General features: G+C 45.3%; 1 protein-coding gene across 1 annotated transcript in view; it reads right to left on the reverse strand.

The window, feature by feature from the left end:
• Positions 1-19090, reverse strand: part of atad2b (ATPase family AAA domain containing 2B) — a 120365-nt gene that overhangs the window by 21681 nt on the left and 79594 nt on the right. Inside the window, exons 25-26 of the mRNA XM_080791067.1 lie at positions 14052-14981; positions 11708-11838 (exon numbers count right to left, since the gene is read on the reverse strand). Of these exons, the coding sequence (XP_080647193.1) occupies positions 11708-11838; positions 14052-14981 (1061 nt within the window). The remainder of the gene's footprint in view (positions 1-11707; positions 11839-14051; positions 14982-19090) is intronic.

Here is a 19090-nt window from a genome sequence, read left to right on the forward strand (position 1 = left end):
AGTAGCTCAAACGTCGATCACTCTCTGCTGATTTCTGATCGTCTGCACCTTTGTTAAATTGACGCACACACGCACACCCGTACACACACACACACACACACACTCCTCTCTCTCTCTGTCGCTCTAATTAATTAGTCTTATGTCACGCAGCTGTGTCTAGATTCTCCCCGTGGATCCTGGGGAGCTGCCTATGCCATAGAAAGCATAGGTGGACCCCAGGCTACTATGAATAAGCCTCTGCTAAATGCCTAACAATGTAATTGCAATGTTTTGAGTGAAAAGTTCAACACAAATAGATCCATTGTATGGAGGGACGGCAACCCTCTGACTGGTCTAAAAATATATATGGCCTTTGTTACAACTGACCTACTGTCCCTGGTTGCCATAGCAGCATGAAGCACAGAGTCAATCTACAACTCTCCAACAACTGCTACGGTGAGTTTTAACCGGACCACAGGTTATTTTAACGGGCCACGCATGTCGTGAGCGACGGTGTTGTCGGACAACGTATGGACTCCTACACAACGTGAGGAAAGCAGAGGAGTAAAAGAGCGAGTGAAATGGGCTGTTGAACGGAGGGCATTAAGTTCATGTTCCCGCATGAATAAATCAACTTTGGTACCGTGTGATCGGTCAGGAAACCGGGACACAGCTGAGGACGGAAATACCAACTGAGCCGAGTGACAAGGACTTCAGGAGAGCAGCACGTATCCAACGAGGCTGCATACGTACATGTGCGAGCTCCATGAAGAGCACAGCTGAAATGTTAACACGCGGGGCAACAAGCATGCATGACAGGAGCTGCAAATGAGCCTGGATCCACATTAGCACGCGACAGGAAAGACACTTCATCATGAGGTTGTCACGGGTCCCACGTTTAACCTCTGACATATTATGCAGCAGACGACTCCGGTTATAGAGGCCAATCCTAGTATACACTCCACGACTACTTCCCCATATACGCTCTGCGACTCCTTCAATGGAGGACAGGCACACGCGCACGCCCAGTGCCGAATCAACCCCTCCGAGGGCCCTGGCGCTACACCAAATCAAAAGGCCCCATGCATGTGATTCACGTGCGCGTAACACAATCAAGAATACTTTTTGGGTTTGCGCACCCAGGGAATGAACGTGTGTGCGTTCAGTGCACCACCAGCACTAACGCCGGTCCATAGAGTTATAAGCCTGCTCCCATAGAGTTATAAGGCTGCTCTCATAGAGTTATAAGGTTGCTCCCATAGTTATAAGGCAGCTCCCATAGAGTTATAAGGCTGCTCTCATAGAGTTATAAGGCTGCTCCCATAGAGTTATAAGGCTGCTCTCATAGAGTTATAAGGCTGCTCCCATAGAGTTATAAGGCTCTGCAAGCTGCGGGGCCCTGGAGCTTAAGCTCCACTAGCTCTGATCCATAGCTCTAATGCGTTTCATTTAGAGCTATGTTACTCTCAACTTCCGCCGCTCGCATGAATGCAGACCAGCTTTTCCTCTTTAGCGTAAATAAAAAGAACGTTTTTGCTACTCACTAAAACAAAGGCGAGTTGTGTCATTAGAAAGCCTACTTTCCTTAGTGGACGCACTCTGAGCCCCCCACCACACGTATAAACTGTACTTTTTGGCCAGAAAGGGATTTGTTTTCACCGGAGGAAAAATATTCTCTATGGGGCAATTTTCTGGGCAATATCGGTAGAGGGCGCAGCAAAGTAACTAAAAGTATTTTTTTCCCGGTGGAAACAAAATCCCCTTTTGGCCAAAAAGTACAGTTTATATGTGTGGTGGGGGGCTCAGAGTGCGTCCACTAAGGAAAGTAGGCTTTCTAATGACACAACTCGCCTTTGTTTTGGTGAGTAGCAAAAGCGTTCTTTTTATTTACGCTAAAGAGGAGAGGCTGGTCTGCATTCATGCGAGCGGCGGAAGTTGAGTAACATAGCTCAGTCTAAATGCAACGCATTAGAGCTATGGACCAGAGCTAAAGCTCCACTAAGTTCGATTGTTAATCTGGGCAGGCCCGGAGTGGAACTCCTAATCAGGCCGGGAGTTATACGCCCTATGCGCGCAGAAATTTTGGGGGCCCTTGGGGGACATTTTGGGGGCCTTTACAGTAATTTCACATGAGAAATGTACCATCTGATGTTATTCATATTATTAACTTCTTCCCTCCATTAACATAAGACACACAATGTAGTTGTGCTGAAGCAACACTGCCTGAATTGAATTGAAATTGACTGTGGCTGGCCTGGCCTGAGCTTAGGAGAGATTATTTTTTTTGCTGGCCTGACCTGATGAAAATAATAATAATAATATATATATATATATATATATTTCTTTTTTTTTTCTTTTTTTTTTTGACAGCCAGGCCACTAGCCAGGCCACTCGGTGCTCCCGATGGCCAAACCGGGCCTGAATCTGGGCCTGCGAACGACCGCACGTTCATCTGCCGTTCATGTGAAGAAGTTCAAGAGACTGAACCCTGTGCGGCCGGGCACAACCCGCTGACATCTTCAATGCCCATTCTACCTGCACTGGGCTTCTGAAACGACCAGAGACCCTGGGCGGCCACAGGGAACAGAAATAGAAGGCGTGCTGGCCTGCTGGGTTTTTTGCGTCAGCTTTGAACTCCAGCGATGTTGAGTTAAAATCATATTAACAGCCATATCAGCGTGTACCTCGCCTCCTCGGCGTGCCATGTATCCGACATGCTGAGGTTTTATAGCTGTATGAATATTAGTGCTGATATCCTCTGCTGACCCGGAGCGGTGTCGATTGCATAGCAGGAATCCGCCTTTCAAGTGAAATGCTACACCGACATGGTGGTGGTGGCGTCACTCGGCGTTCCTCCGCTGCTCCGAGAAAGTCATCAAGTCATGTGTTGACATTATTTATGTGATCGCTAAATACATTACGGGGAAATGGCATTTAGAGATGGGGAGGGTAAAAATAAACTGTGCAATGGTTTTTAATTCGCCCCACAGAGGGAATGGCCATTGCTGTGTTGCACACAGCTAGATAAGAAGTGTGCCTGCTTTTTTTGTATGTGTGGCCTACTAGAACTTGTGCATATAATTATAATTGACATAATAGTTTTATTTTGTTTATTCATAGTCTTTTGAATACAATTTAATTTAGTTTTAGTCATACTTTAGTACTAAATATCATAAACAAGAAATCTACAGTTTGTCAACAAAAATGTATTTTGGCAGACCTTGATGGCGTCGTAATGCCTGATTTTACATGTTTTATTGACATGTTGAAAATAGCCGATCTACAGGCTCACAACGCATCACAGTGCAGCGCTTTGTGAGCTTGTAGATCAGCTATTTTCAGAACGCAGCACCCGGGTGCAACCAAACATAACATTTCTTGTCTTTTGGATCACTTCTCCACTAGTCCCTCCATAATATTTTATCTGTTGACGAAATTGTCAATATATTTAGTCATCGTAGCTTAGTTTCCATTTAGTTTGCATCAGTGAAAACACACCTGCTTGTCGTGCACATCAACAGCTATTAGTTCTTGAACATTAATTAATGTTGATTTGTGGTTTTGAGGACCATTAATCCTTCTAGAAAAGGACAAACGGGGTAGGACCCACAATGTCGCAAGGGATGTTATTAAAGTAAATTTTCTCTCCAACAGTATACAAGACTGGAGAACGGATTAATTATAAATGAGTTCTGCTTCATGAGCAAAGACAGCGTGAATGGATGTAATGAGGTGGAAGGTGGAAAAAGATCTAATTAGGTGGAAGCATCAGGTGGAAAAAGGAGTATCAGGAATGTGCATAATTTGATTTGAACGACGTCGCTAAAACAAGTTTCCATCTCTGAAATAGTATAATAACTAATAGAATTTGCAATAAATACTACATCAAGACTTGGACCAAAGGCAATTATAGAGAGCTAACGCACATGGCTGTGTAATATGACACAGATGAACTGTTCCAATGTCGACATACCGGAGCAATTGGGGGTCAATCATGACAAACGTGACTGAGGGGGAATCAAATTCTGCCGTGCCGAGGAAGCCACCACCGAGTCGCGCCAAATTAAAATGCCTCTGTCGTCTCTTTTGGTCGGGCCGGTGGAAACCGTGTCTGGGATCATGGGTGGGGTGAGGCGGCTAGTGTGTTGCGTGTGCGTTTCTGAATCCCCGCCGAGCCATGCGATAGCTGTCAGTTGTCTATATAGTTGGCGGCATGTGGCTGCGGATTGCGTTTGGTAGATGATAAAACAGGTGGTAGATGTTACAGACAGTCTGTCTGCCGGGAATGGATGTGATGATGCCTCGTGTGAATGGAAGGGAAAACAGGAATGGTATGAAGATGATGAAACATGCACGTCATTTAGAGAGCGGGCATGTGCTCTCTAAACGTACAATTTGAAAAAATATATATGTTATTGCATGGAACGGAATTCTTGAAGCGGAGGTGGTAAAATGTGCCTTAGAGAGTGTTTTTACTTTTAATGATTCCTGAAGTATGCCATTAATATCATACATGCAATCTTAGCGGGGAATTGGTGTTTGTGTGGTATGGAACATTAGGAGGCCCTATTTTTTACAGTATATCCATTTTAATGTGTATGCAGATGTGTGCGCCAGCTGCACTTTAAGTAGCTCAACACAACACGAGGAAGAGGAAGACTTTGAGCTCGACATACCAAGCTTACCGTTCCCATGACTACTGACAACAACCATAGAGGCTTACAGTATCTGTGTTGGGGCAGATGAATGTTACCCCTCGGATGATGATGATCATTACTGTACATCCTTCGAATCCCCCCCCCCCCCAAAAAAATAAATAAATAAATAAGATAAACCTTCCTAAGAGATAAACCTGCAACATAATATTGCAGCTTTTCGAACTTACGGACAACTGCAATAGCTCCAAGAAGTGTAGTAGGAGGCGAGAGGGTAGACGAATCCAGAGATATACTGTATACAAACAGCACAAAGGGACCAGTGTAAATCCTAACTAAAGCCTAGAAAACTGCTGTACAGGCACCGGTCTGTCTCATTATTGCTACATCTAATACCTCCGATGCACTCCAGGTGTCCGGAGATAAACACTGAAGTGTGATAGGTTGCCCTGGCTGGCTGTGTGGTAACGGAACAAATGACCGCCTTGTTCCCAGATTTCCTCCACACCAGCAAAAAAACAGGTTTAGGAAACCATCCGTCATTAATCCCAGGAGATCAGACCGACGGACACAGACAGAGCACCTCTGAGTTTGTATGAAGCCAATTCAATAAATAAACTAATTATCCATATACAATTACTGTGTCAAACATTTTCAATATAATAAATAAACTAATTCTCCATATGCATTGACTGTGTCAAAAAATGTGCACACACACACACACACACACACTAGATGCCGTCCTTCTACTCCGCTATCCCAACATTACTGACATTCTATCACATTCTTCCATCTTATGGCTGTTCTGTTCCATTGCATTACTCTGCCACTTACACTGACAAAAGCTACGCGAAATTCGGCCAATCAGTTAAGCCGACATGTTGGGTTGGCCAATCAGAGATTTACACTGGCTTAGCGGCATGCGAGTTTGACTGTGACGCCAATCCGGCGTGAAGCAAATGGTTTGGACACGCACAGATTTGGTGTATTCATAGAAAGATTAAGATTAAGATTAAATACAGATCTGTGTTCTAATGGCACAAGCACACACACATTGATTGGTTCAGTGGGTTTGTGTGAGCAGCTATGGATAGAGACAGACAGACCAACTAGACGGCTTGCCTCTGAGGAGCCATATCATAACATTTAAATAAAAAGAAAACACTGTCTGTGTCCAATAAAGTCTAAATAGATGGCTTAACACCTGGTGCCCCGAATTTGACCATGTCATTATAGGCAAAAATGGAATACACGTTCAAAAATAGTGCAAATTGCTTGTAGAATGTAGATTGATTATTTTAGCTATTAGCCATATAACGACAGAAATAATGAGCTTAAATAATTAAACATGAACCATCACGTTGCCACTCAAATGAACACTGAAGGTAAAGAGGCTTTGACATGCACAGTGTGGGGAGTCACCCGTGCGGAGTGGCGTTGAGGAAGAAGAAACGAGGAGCGTCTGGCGTGCCTCTGCTGTGCCATCCGTGTTGACACATCTGGCTCCTCTAGTGAGGATGGATGCCTTTCAGGCAGAGAGACAGCGGAGCAGCTCATGGCTGCAATTACATGCAAATGGCTGCACTGTCGGGGCCATCAGCAGGGATGAATGGAAGTCCAAGAAGCACTTCAAAAGTTGTGTCTTTTTTATTGACAAATCGAACACCGGTCCAACACTGCCATTAAACCGTTCCATTCCCCCAACAGAAACGTGCGGAATGGATACTTCACCAGACTTCACCCCCTCCCGAATGTTATTAGTGCTCAAAACGAGGGGAGATGACAAAACTGAAATGGGGCCATTTATGTTGACATGAGTCTCCAAAAGAGGAAATCTTGACATGCTATAATAGCCAAATCAATCGAAGGACTTACTAGGGTGCCAGCGACTGAAGGAAGCCTGTGTTTGTCTGCAGGGTGAAACAAATCATGCAAGCAAACCACACAGCAGACGGTAATCTGTGTGTTCTTGGTGAGATGGTGGGGAAGAAAAATAATTTGCTGGACCAGATTGGATTCCTTGTTACCGGATTCTCGTCACAATCTTCACCCCTGCTTCTTCCAGTCCATCTGTGAACAAGTGTCTGATTATTTATGAAAGGAGGCAGCTGAGAATCGGAGAGGTTTTACAGAGCAGTGAAAGCAAACAAGCCTCAAACCTGTTTATTCACGCTGAGGATTTTCATTTTGTTCCAGACAGCGCCGGGCGGCATTAGTCAGCCCCCGCAATAACAGAACTTGATTTAACTAAGTGAATCAGGGCACATAACTAGCGTAGCCCTGAAATATGGGATGCGACGACTGACATGACACCATCTCCTTTCCAATTTGGAGTCTGCTAACAAACTGAGTGTCCCGACAGGTATTAATTCCCAAAAGGGACATTTTGAGCACCTTCGATCAAGTTTATAGCAAAAAATAATGGTCCCTCTAAAATCAATGAATAGTGAGAGTGAAGAGCGAGAGGGGGGGGGGGGGGGGGGGGGTTGCACACCACTCACCCTGGGCAACCTATTACCCACCAGGGCAGCACGCCAGCCCCAACCGAGCCAGAAAATGTATGCTTAAACGGAGACTCTCATACTGTTCGTCGGAAATTCAATTTGCTCCATAAGCCAGGGATGAAAAAGCAATTATTCACAGTCTCCTCTTTTCACGATCTGTTTCTTTAAACCATTAAGACCTGGAATGCATCTGTGTCGCTTTAGCTTTTAACCACTTTTAACCATTATTTCATACTTTAGCTGTTGAAAAATAAAAGATATACAAGCTTGGATCTGCTATTTTTTTTAAATCGTGAAAATGTGTGCAAATCTTTGAATATATATTCTTTGACAGCAAATGTTTTTAACTCAAATCTTTTCTTTCCAGATGGGGATCCGCAGACAAATACAGATCATTCTGGAGGGTCCTTGACATGAAATAGTTTGAGAACCTCTGATTTAGAAACATGTTTTGTTTTTCAGAAAACTGTCATGATTTAGAAGACATTTAGTAGAATCTGGTCTCAGTGGGCTAAGATATCTCCCCTTCCTCCCCTACTAACACATAAGTCCTCAGATTAGCGCTGTGTGTGGCAGTCCGCTGGGGCAGCCGGGTGGAGCGGCGGAGGGACCAGCACAGTGCGCCTCGCCTGGCATCAGGCCCACGACGAGGCCTGTCAATCAATATAGAGGGATGCAGTCACCACGGGGGAAAGACAAGACCAACCCCATCACCCTCCCGGGATGGGAGCAAAAGCCATGATAATGACTTGATGGCAGGATGTCACTTTGGAGCAAGAGCACGTTTTCTTTCTTTCTTTCTTTTTTACACCAATTACATTACAGAGAGTGGACCTCAAACCAAAACGCATGCACAATCCTCATGGGTGGAGGGGTGGCGGCGTCAGGGGAGCGCATCGAGGCGAAGGCTCCAATTTACACTCGGGGTATTAGGTGGGACCCTAGCGTAACTGTGCCAAGTGCCTTGGCGCTTCTATACCCTCTTTGCCTTGAACCCGTCAATCAATCTCAGGACAAGTTGGTGGACCTAGTGGGGCGGAGAAGAGCTCATGTTTGAGTCATGTCCTCGTGTCCCCAAGATGTTCGGAGGAGGACACACACAACACCTGTTGATTGAGAGATGTGGGAAGGCTCTGCCACTTTAATTGGCTCCCCGATCTTTGCTCAGAGAGGGAGGCATGCGGTACGTTGGTGTCTGCGAGATGGAAGAGGCATAACCATAGGGTGCATGCTGCCGAGGGATAAAGCCTGGAAAGCCAGAGTTATCCATCTGCGAAGGGCAGTGTGACGCCATCAGTCCCAGAGCTGCCATATTGAGCCGGGGAAGGCTTAAAGCCAGTCTCCCATGATTGAGTCTCCATACCTTAAACTCCCCCACATCCCTCATCTGCTGTCTGCCAGGGCCCATTCAAAAATGATGGCCGAGTTTCTCACAGTCCAGTTGCCAAACTGACTAATTCTACAGAACGGCTGTGCTCCTGGGCTCAGGAGGCGGTGGAATCGGTGGCAGAGAAAGAGCTGGATTAATGTGGAGCTCCAGAGGGCCTCAGAGATTAACACTGCAGTGTACACGACACCTGTGATTGAAATTAAGAGGGGGATGTTTGCCGGTTATGCTGGGAGAAAAATGAGAAAAAGTTCTTGTTACCTAATACCTACTAGTTTGTCCCCACAGGAATCCGGAGAAAAAGTATTGATTCCGCGGAGAACATTCCTAATTCAGCGGAGAACAATCCTTATTTATTTAACCTAAAATTACCAGTTATCAAGCAATTTTTTAAATAATAAGTGAAATCTTTCATGAAATAGATACATTTAATTGTAATTATGAGTCATAATAATCAAATATTCAAATAATCATTTTTGGGGATTGATTATTATTATTCATGTTTTAATTATTTGTTTTTGTTTTAAAGGTTGTCATTCAAACCCTGCCCACAGTAACTACAGTTTTGACTAGAGGATACTTAATGTGGGTGCAATATTTATTCTTTTCTGCTTTAGCATTGTCAATTTGTCATTGTCAGGAGTCAGGACATGGATTCAGTTTCAGTAGGAACCATTTACACAGATTCCGTTTCAGAAGGAACAATTTAGAGGGCGGACTGTCGTTTCGGTCTGCGCCTTATTTACAAATACTTATTATAGTACCTAGACTACCTACTTATTTTTGTCATGTTATACGGCCCGTGACCCATTTTTCCTCCCGGAATTTTCCCCAGTATAGAACATCCGACTATTCCACAGACAATTTGTAGAATCGGCCTACCAAATATCTATAAGAAATTAAAGAATAATTTTCAACCTATTCAGTAGAAAAAATTCCTTAAAACTCCAACCTATTCCGTAACAAACAGTAAGAAAACAGATATTAAATCACTTGAGATTACAGCTACCCTAGATGTCGGCAGGCTCCCGCAGACCTCATCCATACGTTCTGGCTCTGCCCTTCTCTACACAAATATTGGACCGATATCTTCCTAAAAAACTGGAGAAGATTAGACTCTCCTTAAATGGTTCTTCCGTTTGGGAGGATATGGGGTCCATTCTTTCAATTCAATCAGAATTTGAATCCGTCTCTGCTTGGGGATGAGGTCTGGTCTGCTGGACTTTTGTTTTAAAAGTAGCTTATACTGTGATTGGATTGTATGGATTGTATTATGGATGTATCATGTATCTATGATTGTTTATAGGATGTTGTGTACTGTTGTTTTGTCTGTTTTTGTCTGCCTTTTATTTTTCAACTTTTACTGATCTTGTATTTAAGGTTTGTTTGTCTTGTTTTCTGTTGTCCTTTTTCTTTGGGGTGAAAATTCAATGTGTTTACTCTTTTATGTCATACTTGTGGGGTTTATTTAAGAGAAGCTGTCAATGCCACCATTTATTATTTTTCAAACTCAGTATTTAAATAATGCTTCTGTGAAAAAAACCAATAAGCAAAGTTATAAAAAAAAGAAGAGATTACAGCTACCCTTTTCCATAGTCAATGTAGTAACTACAGTAGCTGCTTCTGTTTCTACCATTAAGCCCCATAATTCACTCAGTATTGACTGATTTCACTGTGACATTTGAATTTGGTAGAGAAAAGTGTTGTCTAGGCCAGGGCTCTTCCGATTGCGTTTCTATTTTGCCGTTTTAACCGTGCCTATTCCTGGATTGTTGGCATGGTTTCTTTAACTGTACTCAAGTCTGTCGAAGTGTGCCTGTGGGAGAGATTAATAACGTAGCTATTTGAAGATTTGTTTTAGGCCGTGCACAAAACTCTAATAATGTCAACAACAGAAGGCTGCACCAAATGCATGTCTGAGTTTACTACAGAGACAATACCTTTTCACATCCCACAGACGCTCAGTTGAATGTTATCATAATGGTTGATTATAGCCTATTCAACCTATTTGGTTCACAAAGGACTAACATTCCAATGGGGAAACTAGGGATCTGGTCATTTTCATTTGGATTGGCGACTGCTCAGTGGTGCACAAACCTTTTCTCTGGAGACCCAATAGAGAAATGTGATGTCTCCCCAAGACCCAAACTAGCAAAACCACCTTGACTATTCTCACCAATTCTAAATGCCTTGGACGTGTATACATGTCTTTTATATCAATTATATATCAATTATAGACTGCAGGCGGACCCATGGATTTATGACTAGGAATCACTCCGGTTCAGTCTCTATCTTTTTAATACTCAACGGTGTGACCACATACTGTACGACAGGCCCACAATACTTTACTACTCAACGGTGTGACCACATACTGTACGACAGGCCCACAATACTTTAATACTCAACGGTGTGACCACATACTGTACGACAGGCCCACAATACTTTACTACTCAACGGTGTGACCACATACTGTACGACAGGCCCACAATACTTTAATACTCAACGGTGTGACCACATACTGTACGACAGGCCCACAATACTTTACTACTCAACGGTGTGACCACATACTGTACGACAGGCCCACAATACTTTACTACTCAACGGTGTGACCACATACTGTACGACAGGCCCACAATACTTTACTACTCAACGGTGTGACCACATACTGTACGACAGGCCCACAATACTTTAATACTCAACGGTGTGACCACATACTGTACGACAGGCCCACAATACTTTACTACTCAACGGTGTGACCACATACTGTACGACAGGCCCACAATACTTTACTACTCAACGGTGTGACCACATACTGTACGACAGGCCCACAATACTTTACTACTCAACGGTGTGACCACATACTGTACGACAGGCCCACAATACTTTAATACTCAACGGTGTGACCACATACTGTACGACAGGCCCACAATACTTTACTACTCAACGGTGTGACCACATACTGTACGACAGGCCCACAATACTTTACTACTCAACGGTGTGACCACATACTGTACGACAGGCCCACAATACTTTACTACTCAACGGTGTGACCACATACTGTACGACAGGCCCACAATACTTTACTACTCAACGGTGTGACCACATACTGTACGACAGGCCCACAATACTTTACTACTCAACGGTGTGACCACATACTGTACGACAGGCCCACAATACTTTACCGAGAGCCGCTGGTGGTCGACAATGAGCGGGGGAGGGGGGGTGGCTTGTTGTGGCTCCTCGTCAGTCTTGTCAGCTGACCCCACCGTCTGCTCTGATTGGCTCCTTCTGCATTTCCTCGCTTTGGACCCTCCTATAGGTAGAAGTGGATGGAAATAAAGGACAGATGGAAATAAAGATGAAGAAAACAACACAAGTAGAAAAAATAGTGCCATATAAATAAAATGTATAATATTAATAATACTTATTATTGTTATAACTATCCAGCCTGATCTCCTATATCTCTATCAGTGCACCTGCCATGTTTCTGAGATGAACGCACCAATCGACAAAGGTCTTTTTGAAGCTACCGACGGTGCTGTGTCCCATTGGCATTGGCATCTTTCCCATCATTCATAATTGTACTGCAGAACAAAAGATTGGACGGGAACTAAAGGCCTGGCCCAGATTGTAATTAGAGGGGGAAATAAAAGAAAGCCCAGAGTCAGACGCCTGTTGTTTGAGCAGCCTGTTACTTACTGTTTGTGCTCTCTGTTCTGTGATAGCTACTCCTTATTCTAACAGCATTTGCACCTTAGGAGGCCACCAGCTGGCCTCTGTTAATCTCCAGCGGGACCAGAGCTTAATCAAAAAACAAACCCACAAGGGTTGTTGTCCCAGAGACTCCATGAGTGCACAGCTCTAAATCAAGAGAAAAGCGGTGCGATGCAATCAGAGAGTGGGGGGGGGGGGGGTATGGCCAGTAACAAACAAAGAAGTCATCCAAACCAAGCCAGTGTTTTACAGAAGGCGTAACAAACCATTTCTTTTTACATTTCAGAAGGTTTAAGTATTTTACAAAGGTACACACAAATTCGAAGCTTTTGGGAGCATCGCTAGTGACTGGTAAGCCGTGGGATATAATTTCCTATTCTGTAAGCTACTGCGTGTGTTGCATTATTCACGAGCTCATCTCTATTTTAAACGCTGCACGCGTCTAAATCTAAAGTATGAGCGAAGCATGACAATCGGCAAAGGGTGGGCTCCGGTATTTATTCTTTTCTTTATGAGTGCAATTTTCGTTTTGAGATATCCTCGGTTATTGGAAACACTCTGCGAGTGATTTTGTTAAATCAGGCTTTGATTACATTTCTCCAGTGTGAGTGATGACCACAGGCGATGGAAAATCACAACGTCCCAGAGGAATGGCTTTGCAGCCCACCTTCTCCTTTACAAACTGTCCTCCCCTGCGACTCACACACCGGAGCGTCCAGCCATTTTCTAAAGTTTCCCAAGTCGATGGATAGCCTTGTCAAGTCAACTCACACAACGTTGTATGAGAACGGAAGTCGCAATATAGCTGGACAAAACGTCAAAGAAACCAGGCATGTTATTGCACTTTCAGACTTAAACTATATAAAATAAATGCTCTTTATGAGCCATGCCTTTTATGGATACTGCACAAGATCATCATGTGGGTAGCCTCTCAATTCGCTATTAAGTCCTATGAAAAATGCAACGGTTATATTAGAGAAGAGAGCAGCCGTTTCCTGATTTTCAATCTATCGTCATTGGATATTCATGAATATAGTTTTCTCCATACAAATCTGTCATTGGCAGAGCAGATTTGCACACGAAGACAAATATCTCATCCTGGGGGTGTTTTAGCACTGTTGTCTGGAATCTTTTGTGTTCCAAAAAGCTTCGGGGGAGCATTTTAATGCTCATGTTGAGCTAATGTACTGTGACTCCCAGATCCAATGTTTTATAGTAGTGTGGTGCAAAGGTCGATTTATGCATAATCAAATGGATCTGCATGCAGAGTGTTGTGGTCGCCCTAGGCTTCAGAGACTCAAAGGTTATGGCCACGTCCACAATTTGTTTTGCATTGTTTTCCGGACAAAGTTTTCGACATGAAAGGTTGCTATTGGCAGTTCATTTAAAATGATATTTGATTGGGGTGTTCGGGGGCTGCAGGGGTCAAGTAGTGACCCACCACACCACAGTGAAGAACAGTGGGACTGAGGAGAGAAACTGTGGTTCAATTTCACTACAATGCCTGTGGCTCTACCGGGCGCTCCAACAAATACAACTGGCTGTGTTTGTGTGTGGCCAGGGGTTTTCATTCTTAACCAGGGGTTTTTATTCTTTGGAGTTGTCTACAACCCCAAAACGACAACCCCCAACAACAATGGTGGTCGGCAGCAACAGGGACCATGTTCAATTGAAGTTGAATTTAAAAGACAAAACAACACCAAGCAAAAATCCAACTTTCAGAAATAATGTCCTGACTCCTGTCTAGTGTCTCCACAAACCATGTGCCGATTGCACGCCACAAAAAATATATATATAAAACTAAACCAATACCTTCTTTTTCTTGCTCTTCCTCTAATGTCTCTGCTCCAGTGCTCCCGCCCCGGGGAGGGCCCTCCTGAGATGCTCCGCTCTCCTGTTCGTCCCTGTGCTCTTCCTGCCGCGTCCCAGATTCGCAGCTCTTCCTGGGGCTCTGGGAGTCCAGGCTGTCCATGGACTCGTCACCGTTCACACACAGCACCTCGGAGGCAGCCTTGGGCTGTGTCACCTCTGCCACCGCCCCACAGTCCGCCTGCTGGGGCCCGGTGCTCTCTTCAGTCTTTGACCGAGGATACGACTCCGTCTGCTTCTCTTTACCCTCGACCTCCTCTTCCTTGGACGTGGACCGATCGATGTCGGGCGCGGATCGATGAGAGGTGGGTGGATCGGTGTTAGGGGCGGATGCTTCAACGTTAGGGGTGGGTAGATCAGTTTTGGACTTGGGTACGGCTTTGGGTGTGGGTTGTTGATCAGTGTTGTTGGGCGTAGTGGGCTCTTCGGCTTTAAGCGTGGGTGGATCGGTGTCGGGTTCACAGGACTCGGACGTGGATTGATCGGTGTCGTCGGGCGCGGGCTGACGGATGTCGGGGGGCTCCTCCTCGTCCTTTGGCGTGGGTAAGTCCTCCTGGTCCTTCTTGGTCCCCAGCGGGACGACCACGACCACCGGGGGCTCGTTGGAGCTCTCCTCCTCCTCCGTGGTGGAGAGGACGGGTGGATGATGCCGGTGGTGGTGGCCGTTGGCCTGATGGGGTCCCGGGGTGTCGCAGCTGGACTCCTCGTCCTGCGTGAGACACGAGTCGCTGGGGACGGCAGGCTCCGCCCCCTCCTCGGCTGGCTCCTCCTCTTCCTCCTCGGTCCCCGCCCCCTTCTTGTAGTAGGTCTTCTTCTTCCTGATGATGCCCCGCCCCCAAGACGGCCGTCGACGAACCTTACGCTTCAGCTGACCTGGAATCGGGTGGGGGTACGTGGGCAGGGAGAGAGAGAGAGAGAGAGAGGGAGAGTTTAATTCACAGATATGCACAAAATATTCCAAAAACACAGATTGAATAATGCAGTGAGATTACACTAATTACAGGGTGTTCCGAACGATGATTTCCATTTCCAAAAGACAGCAGGTTGCTAATAATAACATCATAACAAAGCCAATAAAATTCAAGTCCATCAAACACTTTTCAAACGTAACAATTTTCAGTCCAAGTGGTCCTCCGGTAACCATAAATTAACTGGATATACTTGACAGAGGAAACTTAACAACTAGCAATTGAGTTGCATAACAACAACCGCTTCCTCCCCCTTTTGTTCTCACACACATGCACGCTCACACGTGCACACGCACACACCCACCCACAGGGTAAAAATCTAATGTCTACTTCATTGTGATACTGAATCGTACTGTATCTTCTGAATTCCTGATTGTGAATTGTGTGCTGGTGTGTCACGGAGGGCTGATGGTCTACTGTTTAGTTTATTGTTTATTACGATTACGGATCCCCATCAGTCTACTCTTCCTGGAGTGCAATGCATCCATACTTCCCAATCAAATAAATAACAACATAGTACAATGGAATTCCGAGGACAGGTTGTGTGTAATTGCCAAGTGGAGGCGAGGCAGGAACAAGGGTGGGAGAGAGAGTGTGAGCGAGAGAGAGCATTGAGAAAGTACTAAAACCTTTAATTTCAAACAATTGGAAGCTTCCCCAGATTCAAGCCATAAATCACAGCTTCAAAAATGGATTTTCTCGCTTTTCTCTCTCCCAAAGGCACATGTGTGTGTGTAAAACAACAACCCCCCCCGATCACTGGAACTGCCATCTCCTCTTTTCTTCTTAGGCTACTGTTCTACCAGCTTGGCTTATCAAGGGAGGAGGAGGAGGGGAGGAGGGAGGGGGTTTGTGAATTATTGTTGATTGCATTTCACATGGGGCCTTTTGGATATATTCAGAGGGCACACAGAAGAGCGCGATGTAGAGAAAGTGGGACTGCAGGGCAGAAAGCCGGTAGAGCTCACTGTAGGTCAGCCACAGAGGAGAGCTGGGAGGGAGGCGGGTTGTTTGGAAGGAGAGCAGCAGAGCCTGCTTCTGAGAAAGTGCAGTAAAAGTGTCACAGCAAGCTGGCGAGAAAGCTCAATGCTGTGAATCTCCAATGTGGTCGATTCCATTCACTGTTTTCCCCCCAAGCCACAGGGGTGTGAACCAGGGCAACTAAGTGTGTGTGTGTGTGTGTGTGTGTGTGTGTGTGTGTTTGTGTGAGAGAGAGAGACACGGTAAGATTGGGAAAAAGAGACAGAGGCAGGCAGACAAGGCGTGATAGAGATATATAGAGCGCAACATGTCAGCTTCCTGGACAGACGGGCGTTTGAACCTGACAATAAGTGGAATTGCTCTGACCTGTCAGTGAGCCCACCGTAACCCCACAGAGAACCTTTGGTCTTGGCTTGAAAAAGGAGCTTCAAAGCTTAACACCAGCCATTGGTTCACATCAGGCAGCATTTGACACGGCATGATAATTTTGGATGCTGCGAGGATAGAAATAGACCCCACACACATCCATAGATGTATCCGTCCCCACAACGGTGGCAAAGGGAAGTTAAAGGTGCAGTAAGTGATATCTTTGTTAAAATAATAAGTGTTGAAATGCTGTATATTCTGATAGTCATCATTGCTATAGTGTTTGTTCAGTAACGAGGGTCTCGTCTGGGATACCAATTTTTCTCATCAGGGGGTGAAGTGAGTAAGTGATGATGAAACAAAGAAAGGGAAATGTCAGCCAATGATCCAGTTGAAGCTGAAGTTAACTTGTTAACACATTCTGCAAGTCTTTGCTAGATAGTTGTTACCATGTGGGAATCGGATAGCTTGATTGTGCATGCTAACTGAGGATTTCTAATCTGTTTCCTTCTTTATTGTAAAACATGCATTTGATAAATGAGTCGTTTACTTTAAACCATAAGCTGGCACATTGCCAGCACAAATTAAAACTTTTCTCCAAACTTGCTAGTTAGCCAACTCATCACATCGCACATTGTATCTATTTGACAAAGCAATTGATTTTTTTTGACAAATTAATGGACTTGTTTCTATCTGCATATGCCATAGTAAATACAGCGTGATGAAATGACACATTATTTCCCATGTTAATTCTGATGAAAAGTTCCCACTTTGAATATTCCTGGAATTCCTTCCCCACCGAATCACTAAAAACATGTTACACGTAAGTGTCTCTAATGCTCCTACGCATGAGGGCACACACCCCTGTGGTCTAGGCCTAGTCTCTAATGCTCCTATGCATGAGGGCACACACCCCTGTGGTCTAGGCCTAGTCTCTAATGCTCCTACGCATGAGGGCACACACCCCTGTGGTCTAGGCCTAGTCTCTAATGCTCCTACGCATGAGGGCACACACCCCGGCAGTCTAGGCCGTGCCAAAGAGGAGCATGCTCAGAAGGGGTTTCAGATGAGCACATGGCATCACATTAGACTCAATATAATCAATACAATCCTGGCCATTATATTACTGCCAAGGCCCATCAAAGTGATTCTGTCGCTGTGGAATAATATACAGAATCGATACAGCATGGCAGTCTAGTCCCCACTGGACCAGATGATTAGGGCTGTGTTATGTTATTTACTGTAGATCACTTATACTCGAGTACTCTGTGAGCACAGCTTTTGTATTCCATGCTAGAACAGTGGCTTGTTCCATTCGTCTTCATCCGTGCCATTATTACCTACCGAGGCATGGCTAGGCGATCCCCAATGAGAAATCGTAGCGCCAGCGGAATGCAGCCTTTAGTGCCTCTCCCGCCTCCTTCCCCGCTTGCTCATCATTCTCATCTTTCTATTCAAAAGATGTTGTGCTTCGCACGGGGAGCTCGATCATGACTCCCCCCGGTCAGCCGTGTCTGACCGGATCGGAAGTCGACAGAGTGAGGCAGAGGCACCACCTTGACCGCCACCAGGCAGAGTGAAAATTGAAAGGACAAAGCGAGAGATAGTAGCATCTCACAATCCTTCATTCATGTCCTTAGTGACCCTCTTGGCAACCAGTCAGATGCTTCACGTCAGCCACAACAGTCCACCATGACCCCATGCAGAGGACTGCAGACAGTACTGCTGCTGGCTAATGCTACGCAAATAGTGCCATAAACAACAATACACCACACACACACGCACCAATATGAGTATGTGCAAATTTATTTTCCTCTGTACCCTTCCTGTCAAGTAGCTGCCAAGTTTAACTGGGCATCCAGCGCTGCAAAATCTCTAGACATCCTTTGTTTCTCCACTTGTCTTCGGTTGTCTTTCAGCTGTCAAACAAACAGACAGATAAAAGTCACAATCTCTCACATAATACAGTCTCCACTTGAGACGTGGAGTCTATCCGGGGCATTTACACTCTCCAATTTGCATATATACGGAACAGCGACTTCACTTTGCAGAAAATTGACTCTCCTGGCACATTCAGTGTCCAAGCCCTAGGGGACTACTGCACAGGTGAATTGTTGGCAGCCGTGATTTGATGCATCAAGTCTATAGTTATTCAGCCTCGATAATTAAAGCCGGTTGAAAACGATGTGCCTGTATGTGCGTCCGTCCAACAGAAAATGACAGAACACCATAAGGTAAGCACGAGCGATGCTTCTAAAAAAAACATCTCTCCAGAGAGCGGGCGAGGCAGGCATAGCAAAGGAGGGGAGAGGAGGAGGTGGTGGTTTGGCTTCGCCCTGTCGTCCTGCCGTCTGGCTGGCTCCAATATCCCTCCCAGGGTTTGGTACAGGGACACGGTCTAAGGGGGGCTCTTTCATCTGCTACAAACTAAGCCTATAACCACTTATCTCGTTGCGCCAGCGCCGGAGCTAGATAGAACAGCACCAGGCTGGCTGGAGTATCTAAACCAGCTCCGAAACGGACAGGTGACGACAGAGGTGTCCTCACATTGCCAGGACAAACCGGTTACCGCCTTTGTGCACGCTGACCTTTGTGGCACTCACTGGCCTGTTGTTCAGATGGGGCAGTGGAGGTGGTGGGTGGGTGGAGGGGGGAGAGGACGCTGGC

The sequence above is a fragment of the Protomyctophum bolini genome (genome assembly GCF_963924005.1).
Source record: "Protomyctophum bolini genome assembly, chromosome: 19".
Lineage (NCBI taxonomy): Eukaryota > Metazoa > Chordata > Actinopteri > Myctophiformes > Myctophidae > Protomyctophum > Protomyctophum bolini.